The sequence below is a fragment of the Hyperolius riggenbachi genome, chromosome 2 (assembly GCF_040937935.1).
Source record: "Hyperolius riggenbachi isolate aHypRig1 chromosome 2, aHypRig1.pri, whole genome shotgun sequence".
In the NCBI taxonomy this organism is placed as follows: Eukaryota; Metazoa; Chordata; class Amphibia; order Anura; family Hyperoliidae; genus Hyperolius; species Hyperolius riggenbachi.
The window spans coordinates 27,279,489-27,304,137 of record NC_090647.1 but is presented as its reverse complement, the minus strand read 5'-3'; the positions used below and the strand labels follow the sequence as shown (position 1 = coordinate 27,304,137).

The window sequence follows — 24,649 nt, the reverse complement described above, 5'->3', positions numbered from 1 at the left end:
AGTGAAATTTGTGACACAGCATCTTTACTAGGAGATGGACTATTCAGTTATATCAGATTTTAACAGCTTACTTTTTTCGCTGGAGTGGTCCTTTAATGGTGGATAAAAGCAGTGGTGTAGCAATAGGCGGTGCAGAGGTAGCAACCACATTGGGGCCCTTGGGCCAGAGGGGCCCCAAGGGCCCCTCCCTCAAGAGCAATATTAGCTCTCTATTTGTCCTATGCTGGTAATCAGGGATGCTCGAATGTACCCAAATTCGATTTGAGTACATTCAAATCCAGGTCCGGGTCAAATCCGGATTCGGCCGTGATCACGACCATAGAATTTGATTCGAATTCGAGCCGTGATCACTAATTGAATTCAGATAATGAGTCGTGATCACGAATTCGAATGGCCTTAAAGCATCTTGTTTTTTTTTTAAGGGACACCACAATGAAATATATGTGGAGGTGTAATTAAAATAAAAAAAAATTGATGGAAAACTTTTTTTTCTGTATTTGTTTGCTTGTTTATTCTTCTTCACCGTCTTCACCTTGTTCTTTTTCTTCTCTCCATCTTGTTCTTCACTGTCTTCTTTTTCTTTTTCACCATCCTCTTTCTCACCATCGTCTTCATCATCTTCTTCTTCACTGGCACCTGGTTCTTCTTCTTCTTCTTGCAGCAGTGCATAATTCTGTGGGCCCTGGCGGTGGCAGCACAGACAGCAGGAGGTTAAAGTAGCAGCAGCAGGAGAAGGAGGAGGAGGAGTGACCTGTGGCAGCTGGCAACGTAACAGGCCATGGCACCTAGCGTTGGTACCATGGCTGTAATAAACAAACACCAACAGCAGGAGGTTCCAGATAGCAGTCGTGAAGCCCACATTGTGTCTAATACACAACTGGCACAGCACAGTTTTCAACCCAGACACCCCAGAATTTGTTTTTTTTTACAAGAAAATAAAGCTATTGTAGTGGTGTAATAGCTGGTGGCGCATAACAGCAGTGCATAATTCTGTGGGCCCTGGCAGTGGGAGCTCAGACAGCATGAGGTTAAAGTAGCAGCAGCAGGAGGAGGAGGAGGAGTGACATGTGGCAGCAGGCAATGTGACAGGCCATGGCACCTAGCGTTGGTACTATGGCTGTAATAAACAACAACAGCAGGAGGTGCCGGACAGCAGTCGTGAAGCCCACATTGTGTCCAATACACAACTGGGACAGCACAGTTTTCAAACCAGACACCTCCGAATTTTATTTTAAGTAAAGCTATTGTAGTGGCGTAATAGCTAGTGGTGCATAATTCTGTGGACTCTGGTGGTGGGAGCACAGACAGCAGGAGGTTAAAGCAGCAGCAGGAGGAGGAAAAGAGTAACGTGTGGCAGCAGGCACTTTAACAGGCCATGGCACCTAGCGGCAATACCACAGCACAAACAAAAATAAACAACCATGAGGTTCCTGGAAGTGGTTGTACAACCGCAGTTGGGTTCTCCCAACAACTCGGACAGCACAGTTTACATCCCAGACACCTCAAACATTTTTTTTTTACACAAGAACAGAAATATTTTGACGGTGTGTTAAATAGCTAGTGGCAGCAGCGCATAACGGAGTGGACCCTGGTGGTGGTGGTGGGAACACAGACAGGAGGTTTAATGCAGCAGCAGAAGGACATACATGGCAGCAGGCAGCCTAGGCCATGGCACCTAGCGGTGGTACCACAGCACCTAAAGAAAAACCAGGCCAAATTAGCAGGGGACTGAAGGTTGATGTTGTTTCCTTCCACAACTCTGCAGTCAGTGGCTGGCGGCGGATGGTAACAGGAAAAAAGGGCGCCGGCAGGTAGTGAACAAAAAGGGCGCCGCCATTCACTCCCATAATAAATATTGTTTAATGGGCGCCGAACAGGAAAAAAGGGCGACTGAGATTATTAATGTTTTACAAACGGCGCCTAGAGATTTTTAATGTTTTATAACTGTGCTTGTGATTATTTAAGTTTAGAAAATGCACCCGTGACGAATAACGTTTATAAAAATACTAAACATATTTATCGTATTTAACTAAAACATTATATATAAAATTTTATCCCTTACTGTCTGTAAAACATTATTATTCACAAAATAAAGCGATCAGTACGTAACGTAAATTTCAATATATTTTTTACAGTCACTATTTGTAAAACATTATTATCCACACAATAAAATTATTTAAAATTTGTATTCCTTAATGATTGTAATTGAATGTGGAACAGAGGCGCCAGCAGGATAAAAATTCATAAAACCTTTAAAAATGCTTGGAGGAAGTTTTTATATAAATTCAACACATTTATTATGTGGTACCCCAAACAAGAGTGCAACGCATTTCGCAGGTCAAGCCTGCCTCATCAGGCAAAATTGGGGACAACAGGAGATCTGTAGTAACGGATTTAGTGCCTCAGTCACTGTCTCATTCTTCTCTGCTTTTGGGAGGCAAGCCCACCACTTCCTCCAAGCATTTTTAAAGGTTTTATGAATTTTTATCCTGCTGGCGCCTCTGTTCCACATTCAAATACACTGTGTCCACTCCTGGTGGAGGGGAGTGCTACCCCCTATCTTGGTTCCTTTCTACAGAGAGCGACTTCTTAGCCCTGAGTGAGGACAGGCCTAATCTCCTTACCTGCCTTTTTAGTGGTTGCCTGAATGGTAACCCATGTTTGTGAGTATAATTGCTCTCACTTAACCATTAGATCAATTATCTTAACATACTACACCATATTGGGCTGTCGATTTTCTCTTTTACTTAATGTTTGTAAAACATTATTATTCACAAAATAAAGTGATTAGTACGTAACGTAAATTGCAGTACATTTTTTACAGTCACTATTTGTAAAACATTATTATCCACATAATAAAGGGATCAGTAAGGGGGGTGCTTAGGGTTAGGCACCACCAGGGGGGTGGTTAGGGTTAGGCACCACCAGGGGGGGCTTAGGGTTAGGCACCACCAGGGGGGTCTTAGGGTTAGGCACCACCAGGGGGGTCTAGGGGTTAGGGATAGGTACAGGGAGGGTTCTGTGTGAGAGTAGGGTTAGGTATAGTTACAATACATTATACACCACCAGGGGGTGGTTAGGGTTAGGCACCACCAGGGGGGGGGTCTTAGGGTTAGGCACCACCAGGGGGGTGGTTAGGGTTAGGCACCATCAGGGGGGTCTAGAGGTTAGGGATAGGTACAGGGAGCATTCTGTGTGAGAGTAGGGTTAGGTATAGTTTTAGTAAAATTTTAGTAATACTTACTAATGATTTACAACACTTATTACGAATGTAGTTATATTTATATCATCGTTATAAACAATATTTTTAGATTTTATTATAAGAAGAAACAATAAATGAAGATTATTCACAATAATATACAATTATAACAATTAAACATACCGTATATTATCGTTTTTTTAATAATTGCCGATTTCATACACATTTTTTAATGATTTATAAATTTGTAAAACATTATTTGTAAACGAAATACAACACAATATTTTTATAGACAGTATTACTGCTTATCGCACCTTTTTTTCCCGACGCCCTTTTTTGATGTACACGGTGGCGCACCAGTCACAGACCTGCTGGTGCTGGCAGTGGCTGCCGCAATGGCGCTGCCTCTCCTGGTGGTGCCTCGCCCTCTACCTCTGCCATTCATTGTGCAATAATATACAAATACAATAAGAAAAACAATATATATATATATGACAGACTAGCAGTACAAAATATTAAGTAAACTACTACACAACTACTAACTATAATCCCTAACCTACCTACAGCTAGTGGGCTAAGGCTACCCACACAGACCTAACTCTAGCCTAGCACAGTATACAGTATATACACTACACTAGCTGACTGAACTATAACAATCAAATCACTATCTATCTATAAATCAACGTAATATATGTGTTTAGAATGTGTGTAGGATGCAAAACGCTGGGTAAACAGTGAGAAAAACACTTGCTCAGATGAACAGCAGCACTGGAGATGCTCTCAGCACCACAGAGTCACAAGCAAGGACGGGTTCCTCAAGATGGACGCCGCCTTATATAGAGGAGGGAAGGGCCAGGCTCCCCTCCTCTGATTGGTTGCTAGGGCCTCGGCTGGGAGCCTTCTGATTGGCCCAATGACGTCATCCCCTGGATACTGCAATCCAAATTCGTGATCAAGCCAAATTTGAGTGTAAAATCCGGATACATTCAAATTTGAAATCGGTATCGAATTTTGAATTTGAATTCGAGTTCGGATACCTGCAAAACTGCCCGTGATCACAGGTAATTCATGATCACGAGGTCCTGATGAGCAACCCTGCTGGTAATAATCACTTCTATAGGTGCTTTTATGTGTAGTAATCATTAACAGACTGTTCCCCATCCCCTCCTTGCACTTCTGACTCTGTGGTTGTCCTTGGCCGGTTTCGGTGCGCCATACCAATTCTTATGTATAGAGCGCTTGGGGGGCCCAATGTAAACCTTGCACCGGGGCCCATAGCTTCTTAGCTACGCCATGGGTTAAAAGTATTTGCCTATTTAGTTGTTTAAGCTGTTGCCGACTGCTCCACGCCAATTGGCGTGAGCAGTGCGGCAGCCCCAGGACCGCTCCATGCCCATTGGCGTGAACGGTCATCTATGGGGCTAGCAGGGGATCACGCGCACGCTGCGCGCGCATCTCCTGCTTGGGGGTGGAGCTCCGCCCCGCCTCGCCTTCAGTCTCTGAGAACAATTGCTGTCTAATTACTTTGTACAGCGCTGCAATATGCAGCAGCGCTGTACTGGGGACAGCCGTGTGACACGGCTGTCCCCCTGGCAGGCTAAACAGAGATCGGCTGTCATAGGCTGAAGCCTATGACAGCTGATCACGCTGATTGGCTGCCGGGGGGAGGTAGGAAGGGATATACAATACATTTTAAAAAAAGTAAATTTTATTGAAAATGTAATCAAATAAATATTTAATATAATCACTTGTGTGCTGAGTTGTTTGGCCCTGCAGCTTGACCTTAAAGCTGCAGTGGCCATTTAAGCAATAAATGTCCTGGTCACTAGGGGGGGCTAACACCGCAGTCCTCAAGTGGTTAAAGTTGATGGGGTGCGGAATGCATCCTCCTTCCCCCTCCCCCCCACCCCGATTGCCTCTTACGATTGTGAAAACTGTCCACACCGGGTCCCGACCCTCCCTTAGTCGCCACCAACTAAATAGGTAAATACTTTTATCCATCATTGTCGCCTCAGATATCCTTTAATCATATTCTTGTTGGTATGCATTTCCTTAACCAAACAACCACCGAGAGTTGTATTTATCAATATCCGGTTGTTGATGCAATGTTTTCAACTTTATATTGTATGTGAGATTGTAATGCATGTATTGTACGAGGAATCATAAACTACAGAATACAATAAGATAAGACATAAACCTTAGCAAACAATTCAGACAATGAATTCTGCAATACATAGCCTATGTGCAGCCAGGGTTGCTCGAATACCCCCTTTTACTATTCAAGTTATCGCAAAATCGGGTTCGTGAAAATCCGGATTCGTTTGTAATCATGACCACGTGAACCATTTCGAATTTGCATTTGCCTCGTGATTACAGTGGAATTCGGAATCACGAGTCGTAATCATGGCCTTTAAATTGCTTCCAAAACTTCTTTTAGGGTAAATGATGCATAAAGCTTCATTTTTTTTAAAGAAAAATCACAATTAATTATGTGTGATGGCATAATAAAAAAAAAAATATGTTGATGAAAAACATTGTGGCTGGGGCCCAACAACGTCATCCAATGGTTACCGCACGTGCACAATGCAAATTCGTGAGCGCGGATTTTCACTGTGATCACGACCAAATTCGCGTTAAACATGAATGCATGTGAATTTAAATTCCGTGATCTGTAATGGTAATCCGTGATCACGACTCACGAGGTCCTGGTGAGCAACCCTATGTGCAGCTTCCCAAGACCTTTTAAATGCGTACTTATGTCCCCGTCGGTGTTGAGCTGGGCGCTGGGAGAAGCTAAGAGATGGCTCTCCCTGCACATGGCAAAGTATGGAAATACATTCCCCTACTAATTACCTAGCCTGTCCTCTGGTGGTGTAATTCAGGGTCTGGCTATTGCCAGCACCAAAATTACAGTGTTTTCCCCCAGCACCAGTAATGACTAAAGCAGGCGCTGTGTGGCTTGGAACAGGCACCAAGAAGACCTGTGTTGTTCTAAAGTACATACCACATTACAGACCCCTTCCATGGTTACCTTTCCCAGGCAGGATGAGAGCCAGAAGACCCAGCAAGAGAGACCTTCCCCAGCCTCATGCAAAGAGTATATTCATTCATTTCACCCCCTTAGCATACACAATTACCCTTTTTGGATCCTCTGTGATTGGCTAAACAAATGCTTTTCAACAGGTTTAAAACATTACACCTCCCCCACCCCCCTTAAGGTGAGGTTAGCAGGAAGTGAAGGCTATTGTCTAAGCCCATGTGCTCAGTGATAAAATGACTACCAAACCAAAGCAAGCTGTGGGTAAAATGCAGTCCATTTCTTACACCATCTATGTTACTTAGGTCAGTTTATGCTGCTTAGACTGTGTGTTTCATGCCATACAGTTCAAGAACTGATTCCAGTTTTCAAGAAAAGCAAAAGAACAAATCTGAGAGTGTTGATGAGCATTAACAACGGGGAAGATAATTTAATTTCACTTTAGCCATGCATACTTGCAAAAGTGCCAACGCTTTCAAGAAAGTGTGAAAGTACTGGCAAAAGTAACAGTTACCAACAAAATATAATGGGTGATGAAAAAGTAAGATAAAAACAAATATTTTCTGTAGCTGGGAGCCAGTAGGTGGGGGAAGCAGGTTTTGGAAGTGAGTTTTTGGTTCAAAAGTGGCCGGCTGGTGACGACGAGGATGGACAGAAACAGCGATCGGGAGCAGGTGAGACTATACTCAAGCCACATCGCTGCAATCTGTAACAGGGGGGCACGGGAGGGGGCCGATGGAGAGGGAGGGAGGAATCACCACATCATTCAGCAACTTTTCCCATGTGCTGAGTGGAGGTAACACTCTATGGGCTTGATTCACAAAGCGGTGCTAACAGTTAGCACGCTGGTGAAAAGCCCTTTAGCATGCCTAAACTCAGTTTAGGCATGATAAGTTTAGGTGTGATAAGTTTAGGTGTGATAAGTTTAGGCATGATAAGTTTAGGTGTGATAAGTTTAGGCATGCTAAGTTTAAGCGCCAACTGCGTTAGCACCGCAGTGCACAGCTGATCAAAAGTTTTACGCTAGCAAAGACTGGTGCACTTTGTATAAAGTTTAATGGCGCTGCTTTGCGTGTGGGACTTTGCAAGCGATCTAAACTTATCTAAACTTAGCATGCCTAAACTTATCACACCTAAACTTATCACACCTAAACTTATCACGCCTAAACTGGCTTTTCACCAGCATGGTGCAATGGTTATCATGCCTAAAGTCTTTTAGGCATGCTAACTGGGTTAGCACCGCTTTGTGAATCGAGCCCTATAAGTGTCAGTGTGTGTCACACCTCTCATAATGTACCCCACCCCAATCTGAGGACACCACTAAGCAGCACTGTTGCACCATCAAACTATGACACTCCCATCACCGTGCTTGATTGTTGGATAGACACACTTGTGTTTGTATTCCTCACCTGGTTGCCGCCAACATGCTTGACACCATCAGAATCAAATAATTTTATCTTGGTCTCATCAGACTACAGGGCATGATTCCAGTAATCCATGTTCCATGTTCTTTGCTTGCCATCAACGAACTGCGTGCAGGGTTTCTTGTGAATCATTTATAGAAGAAGCTCCCCTCTGGGATGATAGCCATGCAGACCAATGTGATGCAGTGTGTAGTGTATGGTCTGAGCACTGACAGGCAGATCCCTCACGCCTTCAAATTCTGCAGCAATGCTGTCAGCACTCATATGGCTATTTACAAAAGACACCCTCTGGATATGACACTGAGCATGTGTACTTAACTTCTTTGGTTGACTAAGACCATAGCAGGGCCTGCTCTAAGTGGAACTTGGCTTCGTAAACCTTTGTATGGTCTTGGCCACCATGATGCAGCTCAGTTTTAGGGTGTTAGCAATCTTCTGATAGCCTAGGCCTTCTTTATGTACTTCAGCAATTGTTTTTTTCTTAGGGCATCAGAGAGTTCTCTGCCATGAGGTGCCATGTTGAACTTCCAGTGACCAATATGAGAGAGTGTGAGAGTAATGACAGCAAATGTAACACCCCTGCTTCCAATTCACACCTGAAACCTTGTAACACTGATGAATAATATGATTCCAGGGAGGAAAATGTTTAATAGGGCAGAATTGTGACATTCTTCACTATGTGGTGTACTCACTTTTGTTGCCAGTGGATAAGACAGTAATGGCTGTGTGTTGAGTTACACTACCTACTTTACATTGTATCAAACTGTCATATCTTCAGTCATGTCCCATGAAAAGACATACTAAAATATGTATAGAAATGTGAGAGGTGTACTGATTTGTGTGATATACAGTATATAGACATCCCCGATCACTTTCCTAGACACTCTCTCCTTGCTACAATCACTGTACCTGATATTAAAAGTTATATGGCTTGTGTGCTCTGTATACTGTGTGTGTACTGTGTACTGCTTATGTGCTCTGTGTATATTTGATTGACATGGTTGTTAATTTTAACCAATAGCAACGCCAATAGTTAGAACATAAGTAAACTGAAACCTTACCATTGACTTTGTAATGGGGGGTATATGTTTAAGTATTTTATTGGTTTGATCACATGACCATTATACTATTGTCAAGCAACAAATAATCTAACAGAAAATAATGACCTAAGCGTACAACTGAGAATTATGTTGAATGATAACATATCAGATAATATGGTGAGATCTAAAATACTGTATATAGATTCTCCTGCCGTAGGTGCATCTGAGAAACCAAGATGAGCACTAAAAAACTGGATCTAAGGCCCCGTTCACACTTGCGGTTGTCAGCCAAACGGACCGGATGGCCTGACCGGATCCGGACCGGATCCGGATCGGAACCGTACGGTTCTGATCCGGATCCGATCCGGATCCGGTCAGGTTGCATCAGGTGTTCATCCGGATGCGATCCGGATCCGTTTGGCAAAAGTATCGTAAAAAAAAAAAAAAATGTTGGGGTCTGGGAGGTCAGCAGAAGGGGGACCTGTGGAATCAGGCCCTCTGCTGTTTAGCACTCACCTCCACCTCCAACATGCTGCCAACATCTCCAGCTCGTGCTGCTCCACTCCAAAATGCTTGCCCATGTGTCCCCGATCCAATATCGCCGCAACAATCCTCATAGGAAGTGGGGTAGAACATCCGGATTTTTTGCCAGTGTGTTGTGCGCTCTCCGGTTCTCATTGGTTTCCATTGGCCGGATGGTGCAGTCCGGCTCCGCCCCGGATACGGCTGCCGGAGGAGCCGGACCCAAAAATAGCGCATGTTGGAACGGACACCGGAGTCCGGATCCGGTCCGGCTCCGGTCCGGACGAAACGGACGCATGTGAACCGTGGCATAGACTTACATTGCTATGCCGTGCGTCCGTTTCGTCCGGCCACCATGCGGTGCGGCTCCGGCACGGCTATTCCGGATAGCCACCGCTAATGTGAACCGGGCCTAATTAAGTTCCTAATCGTTATTTACAGTGTATACAGAAGACGACTCCATTGTTAAAAGTATTTTTGTCCTAATTTTTTTCTTTCTTGATCCACCCTATTGTCAAGTCTAAGAACAGGCCAGTTGTAGAGGACTGTCCTATCTTCATGGGAGTCATGGATCCCATATTTTCTAAAAGGTGAATAATGTATTCATAGTGATATGTGTGAGATGTTCATTGGACCCATACAAGATTTATCTTTTGTCATAGTTGTTGCCACCATAAAGTGTTTTTGAGCCAGTTAGATGTTAGATGTAGTCTTTTGGCTATAAGGCATGTTAGAAGGATTTTGTATTTAAGGGGTTAAGGTCAAATTAGATAAGTAAGATAATGTAATGTATAGAAAAGGGGAGAAATCTATTTAGATTTGAAATATAGTACCCCCTAGATCAAAGATTTACCTCCATATCTTTTTGACAACAGGATATCCTCACCAGATAAGCCACATGTCCCACACAGAATTGCAACCTCTGAAATATTTGGGGATTCTGGTAGGGCTGTAATGGGTTTGCAACCTTCTTAATGCTTAATTCCTCCCCCAACATAAACCCCTTACCCCTTCTCCTTAATTTTAAGTCCTTCTTATTTTATAACTCAACCTTACCCCCCCCCCCCAACACCACCTCACCCCTAAACACACACACACACAGATCCTCCCATTATTAAGTCCTTTTTGATTCCTAACCCTTTCACCAATATTAATTTATCCCTCATGCCCAATTCTAACTGGCCAATTCAGGACACATAAATACTTCTGAACATCACACTTACACTTCAGCACATTATCAGTACCAAACAAACAGACAGAGTCAGGGGGAGTTCACTTTCTCGCATTTCACAACATTCTTCACATGACTTCAATGTTTCCTCCATCCAAAGCCGGAAGAAGGAAGTATAGAGTGGCGTGAAACTCACCACGAAGCGCACATAAGTAAACTCCACTGACTCTGGCCACTTGATCGGTACTGATATGGTGCTGAAATGTGGTGTTCAGCAGAGCTCGGGAGTTCAGAATTCAATATGCTGAATTCAAACACCACCCACTACTAGTAAGAATGAGCAATGGAATTCAAGCACTCTGGACTCCGGGCTGGATTATATATGTATACAGTATATGCTCAGGCATTATATATTGCATGCTCAGACAACTATTACTATTATTTATTGTATTTATAAAGCACCATCATGTTACGCAGCACTGGACAATAAGTAGGGATACATACAATGTTAACAAGGGTTGTCAGACAGGGAGGTGGCACAAGGTTATATACGCGCAAACAGGGTATAACTATTACAAATACTCCCAGAATCGCAATCACAAATAGAAATACATGTCCAGAAAAATGTGTTTGTGTTTTGTTTTCGAAATTTGCATTTTTATAAAGGTAGAGAGACATTGCAGGAGTCAGATCCACGAACTTGAAACTTTTTAGGCTTAGGCAGGCTAAACAGTGGCTCTCTAAGGCCTTGTTAACATTGGGTGCATTGAAAAACGTGTAAAAGCGCATGATAAAAAGCGCATGCCCTTGTGCGTGCTTTAGTGCGCTGTGGTGCGCTTTTTTTAAGCATGTTTTGCTTATTGTAGCAGTAGCCGTTGTCAATAAAGCTTTGTTTTCATATGTAAATGTTTTGTTTTTTTTTCAAATAGGGGTTAAAAACGCATGTGCTTGTATGTGCTTCTATGCGCTAAAAAAGTGCACCCATTCACTTGCATTGATGTGCGCTTTACAGCTCAACGCACATAAATGCATGCAACACTGCTCCACGCAGCGCATAGATATGAACCAGGCACATTTAATTACATGGGAAAATCAATACCTTGCTGAACACACAGAGCGATGCGCTGTGAAAAGCGCACAGAAAAGGCCCTGATGTGAACGAGGCCTAAGACTGGGGGTGCCTGGCATGAACACAGGACTTCTCCAGCTGCTCTCTGTAAGAATTTAAGTATTATATGATTGAATTCGTAGGCCTCAGTTGCTTTAACTGAGTTTAGTTAAAAGACTTGATTTGCAGAGTCTCCCTTTAAAGCGGTATCGTCACCATAAAAATAAAATTTCAACAGCAACTGGTCTGAGTGTATTAAGTGATAAAGATGCTAATCCTGCATTCAAAACTTTCAAAACGTTTTCTGCTGTTATGATTTGGAGTTATCATATATCTTAGCTTACTTGGCTCTTTAGTAGTTGGTGCCAAAGAATTGCATGCTGGGGGTTCTTTTTATCTATAATACATTCCTCCTCTTCCCTTTATTTCCCTGACTGCTGCTTATCAGAAACCTAATCCCCTAATCACTTGTGTTTACAAGCAAGGCTGAGGTGACTCAGCGATTGGAGGAGGCAAGAAAAAAAGTAAAGGGCAGAAATGACATCACGAGTTAGCCTTTACTGTGGGCAAAAGACATGGCCCCCACCACTAACAGAATTCTCGTCATTTACTATATAACATTCACTGAAATCAAAACGTGGACAGTACAATACATGTGTTATGTAAGTAGATCAAGTATTTATCTACTTATATATGCGTTTTTTTCCCCTGGAATAGTATGGCTGATCCTACTGCTTTAAGCAGCATTTCTAGAAACACTGGAACATGGTTTTGTGTCTTACACAAAACCAGCCAAGGTTAAAGAGTTTATCCAGTGTTGAGGCCAGACTAGCTGGCGACGAACACCATAAACATGAGCCATTGTTATGAAAATATCCTCATAAGAACATTAAACAAATGGCCTCTTTAGAACAAGATGACAGTTCTTAGAACTAGGGGATAGGTCGGGCATGCGCAGTAAAGACCGTGCCTGTCATATCACGAGGTTTTATCAGCCAATAGCAGGCGATGAAGTTCCTGCTCAGATGATTTTATTTATTTATTTAAGTATTTAATGATGTCACATTTAACTCTTTAGTGGTTGGTACTAAAGCAGCTGACGGGCTCCAGAGAGGCACTTCTAAATACTGCTGCTTTTTCTGATGGCTGGCTGATGAATTCCACCCTTTACTTTTATTTGTAATGTATTGTCATAATATCTAACTGTATGCTGTATATAGGCCTACGGGCTATGTAGTATAGATGGAACATAAGAGAAAACCTGGTTGCCATGCAATGGAACCAAAAGCTGTAACGCCTCTATTCAGTAAACAGATATACAGATACTCATCCCTGCACAGCGAAGCATTTGTTCTGTAGTAAGTCCTCTTGACTTACTACAGAACAATTGCTTCGCTGTGTAGGGATGAGTATCTGTATATCTGTTTACTGAATAAACTCCTTGAAACTGTGATGACACCTAAGAAGTTCTATCTCCTATGCTGCTTGCTGTGATGAGAGTCAAGTCATCACACTTCCTGTGATATGGTGCCGAACGAAGGCGTAGTGTTGTTGCCAATAGCAACCAACGTATAGATTCTTACACTTTCTACTCTCTGAAACAAGCAAAACTGACCAATTTAACACTCTTTCCTACACTTGATGTATAGGAAAGTGCCTACACAGTTTTTTTTTGTTTTTTTTTAATAGAGATATACACTTAGCTGAACAGTGCTTAGCACACACCCCTCTTAATAATAGACAAGGAGCAAATGCATGCTAGTGCACCTAAAATTGCTATGTATGTTAAGGGCAATAGTGGGAATAAGTCAAAAAATGTTTTCAAAATGACTTTGTAGTTTTTGAGATAGCCGATTTTGAAAATGCAAATCAATTTTCTCAAAAACTACAAGGTCTTTTTACATTTTTTTTTTACTTATTCCCACTATAATCTCATAACATACATAGCAATTTCGAAGACAATAGCCTGCATGGGGACTTTACTATTGACTGCTAAAATCAGCACAAAATTATGCAAAAGTGACACGGAAATTATTGCGAAATTACAAATGGATTAAACAAAATCAATAGCAATTCCAGATTGTAATGTATGTATGGCCATAATTGGTAAAAATTACACAAAATTTCTCATTATCGTAATTAGCAAATTGCGTTCATCACTATTTAAAATCCAGCTTTGTTAATGCCAGCCTACAGATAATGGGCCCTGTTATTAATACAATATTATTGATTGTATAAAATACTCTACCACAGTGGCTCCTTTTGTGTCCTATCATTTTTGAAGTATTCAACAAGGAAAAAAGCTGGCACATCCAAAGTTAATCTTTATTGGTTCCAAGTAAAAAATATGGCCAAACGTTTCGGAGCCGTGTAGGTAGGACCCCTTCATCAAGGTAATATTTACTCGGAGGAAACGATCTGTCCGCTGCTGTGCAAAAGATTCTGCATAGGTTGGGAGTCTGGCTCCTCTAATGCTGGGAATACACGGTTTGTTTTTAACCTGATAAGATGGTTCTATAGATAATTTCCGACATGTCCGATCTTGCTTTCGATTCCTTGGCTGCTCGTTTTCTGATAGAAGTGGATGGAAAAAAATAAGATAAGAATTGAGAGCTGAATCAAGAGCTGAATCGAGCGGCAAAAACGATCGAGAGCAGAAACACACGGCAGAAACGAACCGTGTATTCCCAGCATAACACTCACTGACAGCGATGTGTATTATCTGGGATTAGACAATACACTGCTCATCCCAGACAAGACACATCGCAGTCAGAGTGTGTTAGAGGAGCCAGACTCCCACTTTCTATGCAGGAACTTTTGCACAGCAGCATACAGATCTTTGCCTCCGAGCAAATATTACCTTGATAAATGGGTCCTACGAGGCTCCGAAACGTTGGCCATATTTTTTACATGGAACCAGTAAATATTAACTTTGGATGTGCCAGCTTTTTTCCTTGTTGAATACTGCATAGAGAATGTCATTCCTCTTTTCAGCTGTTGCACTCCCCTTAAAGACTATGGGCTCGATTCACAAAGCGGTGCTGACCCAGTTAGAGACTTTAGGCATGATAACCATTGCACCACTCTGGTGAAAAGCCAGTTTAGGTGTGATAAGTTTAGGCATGATAAGTTTAGGTGTGATAAGTTTAGGCATGCTAAGTTTAGATAAGTTTAGATCGCTTGCAAAGTCCCGCACGCAAAGCAGCGCCATTAAACTTTATACGAAGTGCACCAGTCTTTGCTAGTGTAAAACTTTTGATCAGCTGTGCACTGCGGTGCTAACGTAGTTGGTGCTTAAACTTATCACACCTAAACTTATCACACCTAAACTTATCATGCCTAAACTTATCACACCTAAACTTATCACACCTAAACTTATCATGCCTAAACTTATCACACCTAAACTTATCACACCTAAACTTATCATGCCTAAACTGAGTTTAGGCATGATAAAGGGCTTTTCACTAGGGTGCTAACTGTTAGCACCGCTTTGTGAATCAGGCCCAATGGGTTTGATCCTTTAGTGAGTGCGAGACAATACTACCAATGTGATGCTATCATTTTTTGAGGTCTTTGGAGACCCTTCTTTGTGAAACCGCAACTATGGTGCATGAAAGACTGACTTTATGAGATGAAATCTTCTTCAAACGCAAGAGCTGAAATATCCTCAGTCTAATTTCGGTCATTTTAAGACCGTAAAGAAGGGGATTCAGAAGGGGAGGAGTGACAAGTGGCTGGATAGACATGAACATTCTTACTTCATAGGGTAAGTTTGTTGGGGTCCAACGATATATGAAAAATTCAAAGAGCACATCAGTAACAAAGGTGATAGTAGTTATAAACTGTGGCATGCAGGCCTGGAGGGCTTTGGAGATGACCTCCGCTGATGACTTGTAACAGACTCGAAGGATTGAAATATAGGAGGACAGTATGAGAAAGAGCAAAAAGAAAAGATACACTGCAGCGACGAATAATCCAAAGATATTGTTGACAGTGGTGTCAATGCAGGAGAGCCTCACCACCGACCAGTTGTCACAGTAGATCTTCAAGATCACAGAGTCACATAACGGAAGCCTACTGGTCAACGTAACATTAATGCCAATAATTATTATGGAAAACAGCCAACTACCAGAGATCAGCCTGGCGACCATTGATAAAGACATGATGACATTGTATCTAAGAGGGTTACAGATGCACACATAGCGGTCAAAGGCCATGGCTGTTAAGGTGGTCATCTCAAAGCTCCCATAGGTGTACAAACAATACACTTGAGTCAAGCAGGCTGTATAGGAGATGGTGTGCAGTTGGTAAAGTAGATTTATGAGCAAACTAGGATAAAAAATCATACTTCCATACAGCCCGTTCACACAAAGGATGGCTATAAAGACGTACATTGGCTCCTGTAAAGGCTTGTGTAATACTATGGTAACCACAACAATAGTACTTGCGGTAACAGTCATTATGTAACCCAGCAGAGTTATTGTACAATACAGGATTCTGTGCTCTGATACGTCCCCGAAGGTGAGGGTCATTTCTGATGGATGGAAGTCAGAGGAGTTCTCCATTCTACCGGTGTCTGTATAACATGTACCTAAAATAAATAAATACATAATAAATACTCAAACACGAACAGGAAGAGGATGAATAGCACAAAGCAATACATTGATAATAAATCACAAAAAAACATGCACAGTATGTTGCGATTAGGAAAATATAACCATAGAAGGCAGTACTCTTTGCTACTGTGTCCATTATACAACCGATCAGCAAATGTGAAAAATGGAAACAAAAATGTGCTATTACCTTTTTCTCCCAAGTTTTTTCCTAGGTAATATTTTTACACCTTGTCTATAAAATGTATTTTAAACCACAAGCAAACAAGAAAATACTCAGAATAGTTTTCATAGTACTGCTAATCAGGAAGTAGAGTGTATATGCAGAGGTGACCAGTGGCATGTGAGTGGTGATTGGAGCTGGAAGGAGGTGAGTTGTTCAATACCAGGCTTCCCTGCGCTTACTCTGCAGTGGGGGGGCATGGAGGGCGGCCCCGGGGAGAGGAAGGGTGGGAGAAGCAGGGCTGCCCTCCCCGTGGCTGAGTCTCAGTGAGGCCGCTGCTTCCCCCCTCCATCACCTATGGGAGGTGGTATCTACCTAACATATACTGGGGGCTTCTACCTATCTAACCTATACTGCGGGAACCTACCTACCTATCCTATACTGAGGGCACGTACCTATCTAACATATACTGGGGGCTCCTACCTATCTAATCTATACTGGGGGCACCTACCTATCTAGCTTATACTGGGGGCACCTACCTATCTAACCTATACTGGGGGCTCCTACCTATCTAACCTATACTGGGGGCTTCTACCTATCTAACCTATACTGCGGGAACCTACCTACCTATCCTATACTAAGGGCACGTACCTATCTAACATATACTGGGGGCTCCTACCTATCTAATCTATACTGGGGGCACCTACCTATCTAGCTTATACTGGGGGCACCTACCTATCTAACCTATACTGGGGGCTCCTACCTATCTAACCTATACTGGGGGCTCCTACCTATCTAACCTATACTGCGGGCACCTACCTACCAAGCTAATCTATACCGGGGGCACCTACCTATCAAATCTATACTGGGAGCAACTATACTGGCTACCTATATTGGAGGCAACCACCTAGCTAACCTATACTGGAGGCACCTACCCATCTAACCTATACCGGGGACACCTGCCTATCTAACCTATACTGGGGCTACTGTACTGGCTACCTATACTGGAGGCACCGACCTAGCTAACCTATACTGGTGGCAATTATACTGGCTACCTATACTGGAGGCACCTAAAACTGGCTGCCTATACTGGGTACAACTAGGCCTGGCTAACATATATTGTGGGCATGAATACCTGGCTCCATGGGGGGGGGGGGGGGGGGCAATTTTTACACCCTCGCCCTGGGTGCAATTTATCCCTGCTCCAGCATCTTCTGTGGTGCTTTACAATAAAGAACACATAATGCAAACAGTTACAAGGCAAAGGGTTACTGACAGGGCTGGATCATCCACCAGGCAACCTAGGCAGGTGCTTGGTTGGGGCCTAGTGGGTGTCAAGGGTTCCACCTGCCACCTTCTTTGACCTCTCTTCTTCAGCTTACCAAAAGGAACATCAGGGGGCCCCTCAGTTTGGATGGGAGCACATGTTTTTTGGACTGATTATCTGACTGTACACAATCTGCAGCCCTAAGGGGGACTCTCTCTGCCTCTGTCTCTCTCCTCTTGCTTTGCTTCTCTCTCTTTCTTTTATCATTCTCTCTTTAGCTATCCATTCTCTCTCTCTCCTTTTCTAACCTCTCTACCACAGTAACAGGACGCTATAGTGGGTGTCAACACGTTTCTTTGTACGCTTTGACACCCACTATAGCATCTTGTTGCTGCAGAAATGCATGTAATGACACTCATGGTGGCCCACCGACTCGGCAAAAACGAAACAATCTGCCGGTGAGGGACCAGAGGATCCAAGAGTGACGTCGAAGGCACAGGATGGCTGCATGGGGCTGATAAAAGCCCCAGGTAAGTGAAACTCATTTTTTCCCCAAGGGTTTAGGTTCCCTTTAAGAAACTTCAGTTGTTATCTATGCAAAAGAGCTGCCCTGAGCTCTCCAACCAAAGTGCTATTTTCTGAAGCACTTAAACATCAAAGAAACAATGAAAGACAATGAGTGTAGTTTGTAAACTGAAGGGAAAAAAAAAACGTATTTGTACAGTGCCACGGCATACGCTGGTGCTTTATAAATGAATAATAATAATTATAATGCAAAGTTGCTGTGTGTACATTTCTCCAATCATCGCTGTTTGGGTAACAGTCTGCCACATCATTTATAAAAAATAAAAAAAAAATTCCTGCAGTGTCATCTGAGGTGACACCTCCACCCCCTAAGGCTCAACACACACCATACAATCTTGATTGTTCAATCTTACCACTTTCATGTAGTATAAGAGCTTATTCAATAAATCATTCAAGGAATTTTCAATCTCTTGGCCCTTATACTACATAGATTTGGTAAATCTGTTCAACCAAGATTGTATGGTGTGTGTTGAGCTTAAGTCTTACCAACTCCTTATTCACTATGCAGATTAGGTGTCCAGGAAGGTGGAGCCTGTGGGCCCAGGTCACCACCAGTGGTGCTCATCCAATATTCGGGTATCCGAACTGCCCAAATAATCCAAACTTTTTCCACTCTCCGAAATTTGAATAGCAATTTGGATATTTTTTAAAATCCGAATAGCCCTATCGGAGCAAACTCGGAGAGAGAGAGAGAGAGAGAGAGAGAGAGAGAGATTTTAAGTCCCCACATCATCAATAAGTGTTTCCCTTTAAAAATGCATGATGTTACATGCCTCATTTACCCTAAAAAATGTTTGAAAAGCAATTTAAAGCCCCCTTCCGGTTTTCTACCCGGATATCTGAATCCGGGCGGATATTTGGGATACTGGGTTCGGAAATCCGATTCGGATTTGGATTACAAAATTTCAAACTCGGATATCCGATTTGGATCGGATATCTGGGTATCCGGATCCGAATTCAATCCAGATTTTGAAAAGGAGTATCCGAGCAGCACTGGTCACCACCTCCTGGCAAGTACTATTGCAAAATACTTTTACAACAGATGTTCTTTGCAGAGAGGGTGTGGGAATCCACCAAATATCCAAATACCATATTTTTCGGACTATAAGACGCACTTTTTTTCCCCTAAAAATGGGTGGGTAAAGTCCCTGCTTTTTATGGGCTGAATATGTGGCCAGGTGTTCCCCACAGACAGCTGCAGGACACAGAGGAAGCCCTCACCTATCCAGCCATGGGCTTGGAGTCCTGCATCCTGCTTCTGTAATCCAGCGTGAGATGGATGGGGATCCAGTATTCTAACTGGCTCTTCCACTGCAGCCTAGCCAAGGTGTCGCTGCATGGCATATGCAATGGAATGGGTTGGCACCACTTGTAAGTCTGCCCAAAACAGCGGTCTGTCACTGCTGCCATTCTTTCATGCAATAAAATAGCTTTAAATTAATTTTGGTGGTGCTGGATAATTCCATATTATTATTATTATTATTATTATTTATACAGCACTAACATCTGCAGCACTGCACAGAGTACGTAGTTATGTCTTCAGTGGAGCTCACAATCTAATGTCTTTCACAGTCATAGTCTAATGTCCCACCATATTATTACTATCATTATTATTATTTACATAACACTGACATCTTCTACAGTACTTTACATAGTCTTGCCACTGACTGTCCTCAGAGGAGCTCACAATCTAAGCCCTGCCATAGTCATTTGTCTAATGTCCTGTCTTGCTTCAAGTGTAGCTTTCTCTCTGGTTGAGGCATATGAGTATTCCCTTTAGCTAAAGGTGAAAAATCCAGAACTGTGGCTGATTCAGAATTCAGGTCTAGATGCATGCCATATAAATACATAATCATTGTATGTTAGGACATTAGACTATGACTATGGTAGGATTAGATTGTGAGCTCCTCTGCAGTTAGTAACATGACTATGTACTCTGTAAAATGCTGCTGAAGGTGTTAGTGCTATATATAAATACATAATAATAATAATATGGTAGGACATTAGACTATGACTATGACAGTGTTAGACTGTGAGCCCCTCTGAGGACAGTCAGTGACATGACTATGTACTCTGTACAGTGCTGCAGAAGATGTCAGTGCTATATAAATACATAATAATAATATGGTAGGACATTAGACTATGACTATGGTAGGATTAGATTGTGAGCTCCTCTGAGGACAGTCAGTGACATGACTATGTACTCTGTAATGTGCTGCAGAAGATGTCAGTGCTATAGAAATACATAATAATATTATGTTAGAACATTGGACTATGACTATGGTAGGATTAGATTGTGAGCTTCTCTGAGGACAGTCAGTGACATGACTATGTACTCTGTAAAGCCCTGCAAAAGATATCAGTGCTATACAAGTACATAATAATATTAATATGGTAGGACATAAGACTATGACTATAATAGGGATTAGGTTCTAAGTTCCGCTGAGGACAGTCAGTGACATGACTATGTCCTCTGTAAAGTGCTGCAGTGGATGTCAGTGCTATAAACATAATAAAATAAGAAAGTAAAATTCTAAAAGCACAATTAAAAACTAAACAGAGTATGTTCAGAGATATATAATAAAAGTCTGATTTAAATTGGGGAATCCTAGGGTACAATTATGCTAGCACAGCGATTGTGGAAATGAGATAGAGTTTTTCATTCGTATTGTCTCCTTTTCTTTAGATTAAAAAAAAATCTATATAAAATGCAATTCATGAATGATTTCTTGTGTATAAAGTAATCCAGGCAAACCTGGCTGACTTTATGGTAAACGAGGTTCATTAGGATGAACACATGATGAATATGCCATTTGGATTTTGGGTTCTATAGGAACCGTTAATTCTTTCATAATGATGAGTAGATGTTGCCTCCTTGTCTTGCTTCTAATTCCTGGAGAGAAGAAGACACATGAGAAATACAAGCAGCATTGGAGTTCCATCACTTACTTGAGGTGATGTATGGAGTGAGTTTGCTGTAGTATGAGGATAAATCCTCATCTCTTTGCTGCATTTCTTTGGCAGTATTTATACCACACCGGTGTCTCTTTATGACTTCAGGATGATGAAATCATAGTGTTGACTAGCACAGAAGTGTCTTAAGGATACGCCAATGGTACACCGATGTCCCACAAGGCTCTGTCTAGGGGGATCTGCTCTCGCAGCACTGCTGGAATCATTTCAGAGAGTATCTGATCAAATATTTTACTGATTTCAATCAAAATATTAATCATCATGAGTAGTAGAAATGAACACAACACTTAATTTGTAAGAAAATGATGCTATTCTGGTTGCCACCATGTTCACATTTTAACAAGGTTTCCTTTGATTCAAAGAATGGATGAAGTTTTGACCTGGTCAGCACCGTTTCTTGGGCCGGGCGGACCACATGACCAATCGGGGTGCAGTGGTGGGAGGGGGTACAGCAGCGGGACAGAGTGGGCATAGAGTTAACGCAAACTTCAGGGATGACCGCAGCCTCTATCTTCTCCCTCCCAGGCATCCATCACATTCATAACAGTGCCCCCTGTGATGACGTAACTGCATGTCATCACAGGGGGCGCTATTAACAAAGTCGTGAGGCACGCCTGGGAGGAAGAAGAAAGAGGCTGCGGTCATCCCGGAAAGTGAGTTAAGCTCTATGCCCACTCCGCCCCGCTGATGCCTAGCAATCTATACTGGGAGCACCTATTCTTCACTACCTATACTGGCTGCACCTATTCCTGGCTACCTAAACTAGTGCATTTATTCCTCACTACTTATACTGCAGCCTCCTATGCCTATCTACTTATACTGGCTGCACCTATACCTGGCTACCTATACTGGGACATCTATTCCTGGCTACCTATACTGGTAGCACCTACCTATTCCTTAATACCTATACTGCAACCTCCTATACCTAGCTACCTATACTGGCTGCACCTATACCTGGCTACCTATACTGCGGCCACCTATGCCTAGCTACCTATACTGGCTGCACCTATTCCTGGCAACCTGTACTGGTATCACCTATGCCTAGCTACCTATTCTGTGGCCACCTATGCCTAGCTACCTATACTGGCTGCACCTATTCCTGGCAACCTGTACTGGTATCACCTATGCCTAGCTACCTATTCTGTGGCCACCTATGCCTAGCTACCTATACTGGGAGCACCTAAGCCTAGCTATCTATACTGTGGTCACCTATGCTTTGCTACCTATACTGCGACTACCTATGTCTGGCTACCTATACTGGGGATAACTATAGCTGGCAACCTATACTGGGGCATCTATAACTGGCTACCTATACTGGGGGGACATATACCTGGCTAACCTATACTGTGGGCATCTATACATGGTTAACCTTTACTGTGGGCACCTATTCCTGGCTCCACGGGGGAGGGGGGGCACAATGTTTTCCACCCTTTCCCTGGGTGCAATTTAGCCTAGCATCTGCCCTGGACCTGGTACATAGGTGAAATCCCTCATTATAAACTGTCTCTAGAAATGGGTCAGCTTCAAAAGGAGCCAAGATAGTGAGAGCTCCCTCACGGGGGAAATTTTATCACGATGCCAATGAAAGCATCTTCATAAAATTCTTACAGGACAACTGAAGAGAGGTATATGAAGGATGCAATAAAGTTACCTTGGTCCTCAAGACACCTGAGGAAGGCTCAGCGGATAGAGATGGCCCGAACGGTTCGTGGCGAACTAGTTCCCGCGAATTCCACGAGTTTGCGTTCGTGACGAACCGCGAACCTTTAGCAATTTCAACCGCCCCCTATACCACATCATTGGGCTAAACTTTGACCCTCTACATCACAGTCAGCAGACACATGGCAGCCAATCAGGCTGCACTCCCTCCTGGAGCCCCCCCCCCCCCCCCTATAAAATGCAGCAGCGTCGGCCTTCTTCTCATTCTGTGTACTGCTGTTTTTAGAGAGAAGGAAGAGAGGTTGCTGCAGAGATAGGGAAAGCTTAGTTAGGCTCTTGTTAGCTTGCTCCTTGCTGATATTTGTTGCTGAAAAGCACCACCAAAACAGCTCTTTTGAGAGCTAATGTTCTTGTGATGTATTTTTTTTTTTTTTGTGGCCCATTGACACTGCATATACAGCCCTGTCTGTCGCAGCTGGCCCTTGCTAATTGCTATACTGTGCCAGACCCAGCACATTCAGCACACCTTTTCACTGCACCTGTGTGACTGCACATTGTATCATACCACCAGCAGTCACTGCATACCTTTCACTGCACCTGTGTGCCTGCACATTGTATTATATACCAGCAGTCACTGCATACCTTTTCAGTGCACCTGTGTGACTGCACATTGTATTATACCTGCAGTCAGTGCATACCTTTCACTGCACCTGTGTGACTGCACATTGTATTATATACCAACAGTCACTGAATACCCTTTCACTGCACCTGTGTGACTGCACATTGTATTATACCTGGCAGTCAGTACCATTCACTGCATCTCTGTGACTGCACATTGTATTAGTCAAGTCAGTGCATACCTTTCACTTTATCCCCCCCAATATGGACCAAACAACAGGCAGAGGCAGACCCAGAGGCAGGCCACCCAGCAGGTCTGTTCGAGGTCATGCTGACATGATTTCATGCGGCCCTCGACCAAAGTACAGTGTTCAGAAGAAGGCACGTGCCATCAACTCCCAAGATTGTCAGGACGTAGTTGACTATTTAACTCAGAACACCTCATCTTTCTCAGCTTCTGCACAGAACCATGACATATCTTCCTCCTCCTGCTCTGATTCTGGCACCACACTTAACTCTCAGCTGGCGGCGCTAAGCATGTTACACAACCACCTCATATGTCTGAGTTAGGCATCAGTATGGACATAAGATGTGAGGATGATGAAGTACCTGTTGTTTGTGCCGTTTTGGAGGTGTCTGATACAAGCAATGCTGTGGAGGATGATTATGATGATGATGATGATACTGCCATGGATGTCACGTGGGATCCCAATAGACAAGATGAACAGGGGGACAGTTCAGAGGGGGAAGTCAGAGAGGAGTAGGAGGAGATGAGTTGCTGAAAGAAGCATGGGGAGCTCGTTGTCAGAAACAGCTCGAGGCAGAGTCCGGCGGCATGTATCTCCACCTATGGACAGCCAGCCAACATGTGTTTCAAGGTCAGCTGCTGATGCCACCACCCAGGGCTCAGCGGTGTGGAATTTTTTTGTGTGTCTGCTAGAGTTGAGCTGAAATTTTCGTAATTTCGCATTACTATAATTACGCATGCGAAATTTGCGATTACGATGCGAAATTAGCGTAGCGAAATTGCCATTAAAATCGTAATTGAAAATACCGTAAGCGTAATTTTCAACGCGAAATTTCGCGTTTCGTTCATGCCGTAATTTCGCATTAAACGCTACCGTAATTTCGCGTTAAACCGTAACGCTCCGTATAATATAAAAAAGCCGCCGACTTTAAGGGTTAATAGCAAAGCCCCCTTAAATGCTAAGAGCCTCAAATTTGGAGAATATATTAAGGAGATCAGGAGGAATAAGAGGAAAAATTTTTT

General features: G+C 42.9%; 1 protein-coding gene across 1 annotated transcript in view; it reads right to left on the bottom strand.

Annotated features, from left to right (window-relative positions):
- Positions 1 to 39: 39 nt before the first annotated feature.
- The window catches only part of LOC137544708 (olfactory receptor 10J5-like), a 54,979-nt gene continuing 30,369 nt past the window's right edge, over positions 40 to 24,649 (bottom strand). Inside the window, exons 3-5 of the mRNA XM_068265802.1 lie at positions 15,125 to 16,092; positions 524 to 682; positions 40 to 90 (exon numbers count right to left, since the gene is read on the bottom strand). Of these exons, the coding sequence (XP_068121903.1) occupies positions 40 to 90; positions 524 to 682; positions 15,125 to 16,092 (1,178 nt within the window). The remainder of the gene's footprint in view (positions 91 to 523; positions 683 to 15,124; positions 16,093 to 24,649) is intronic.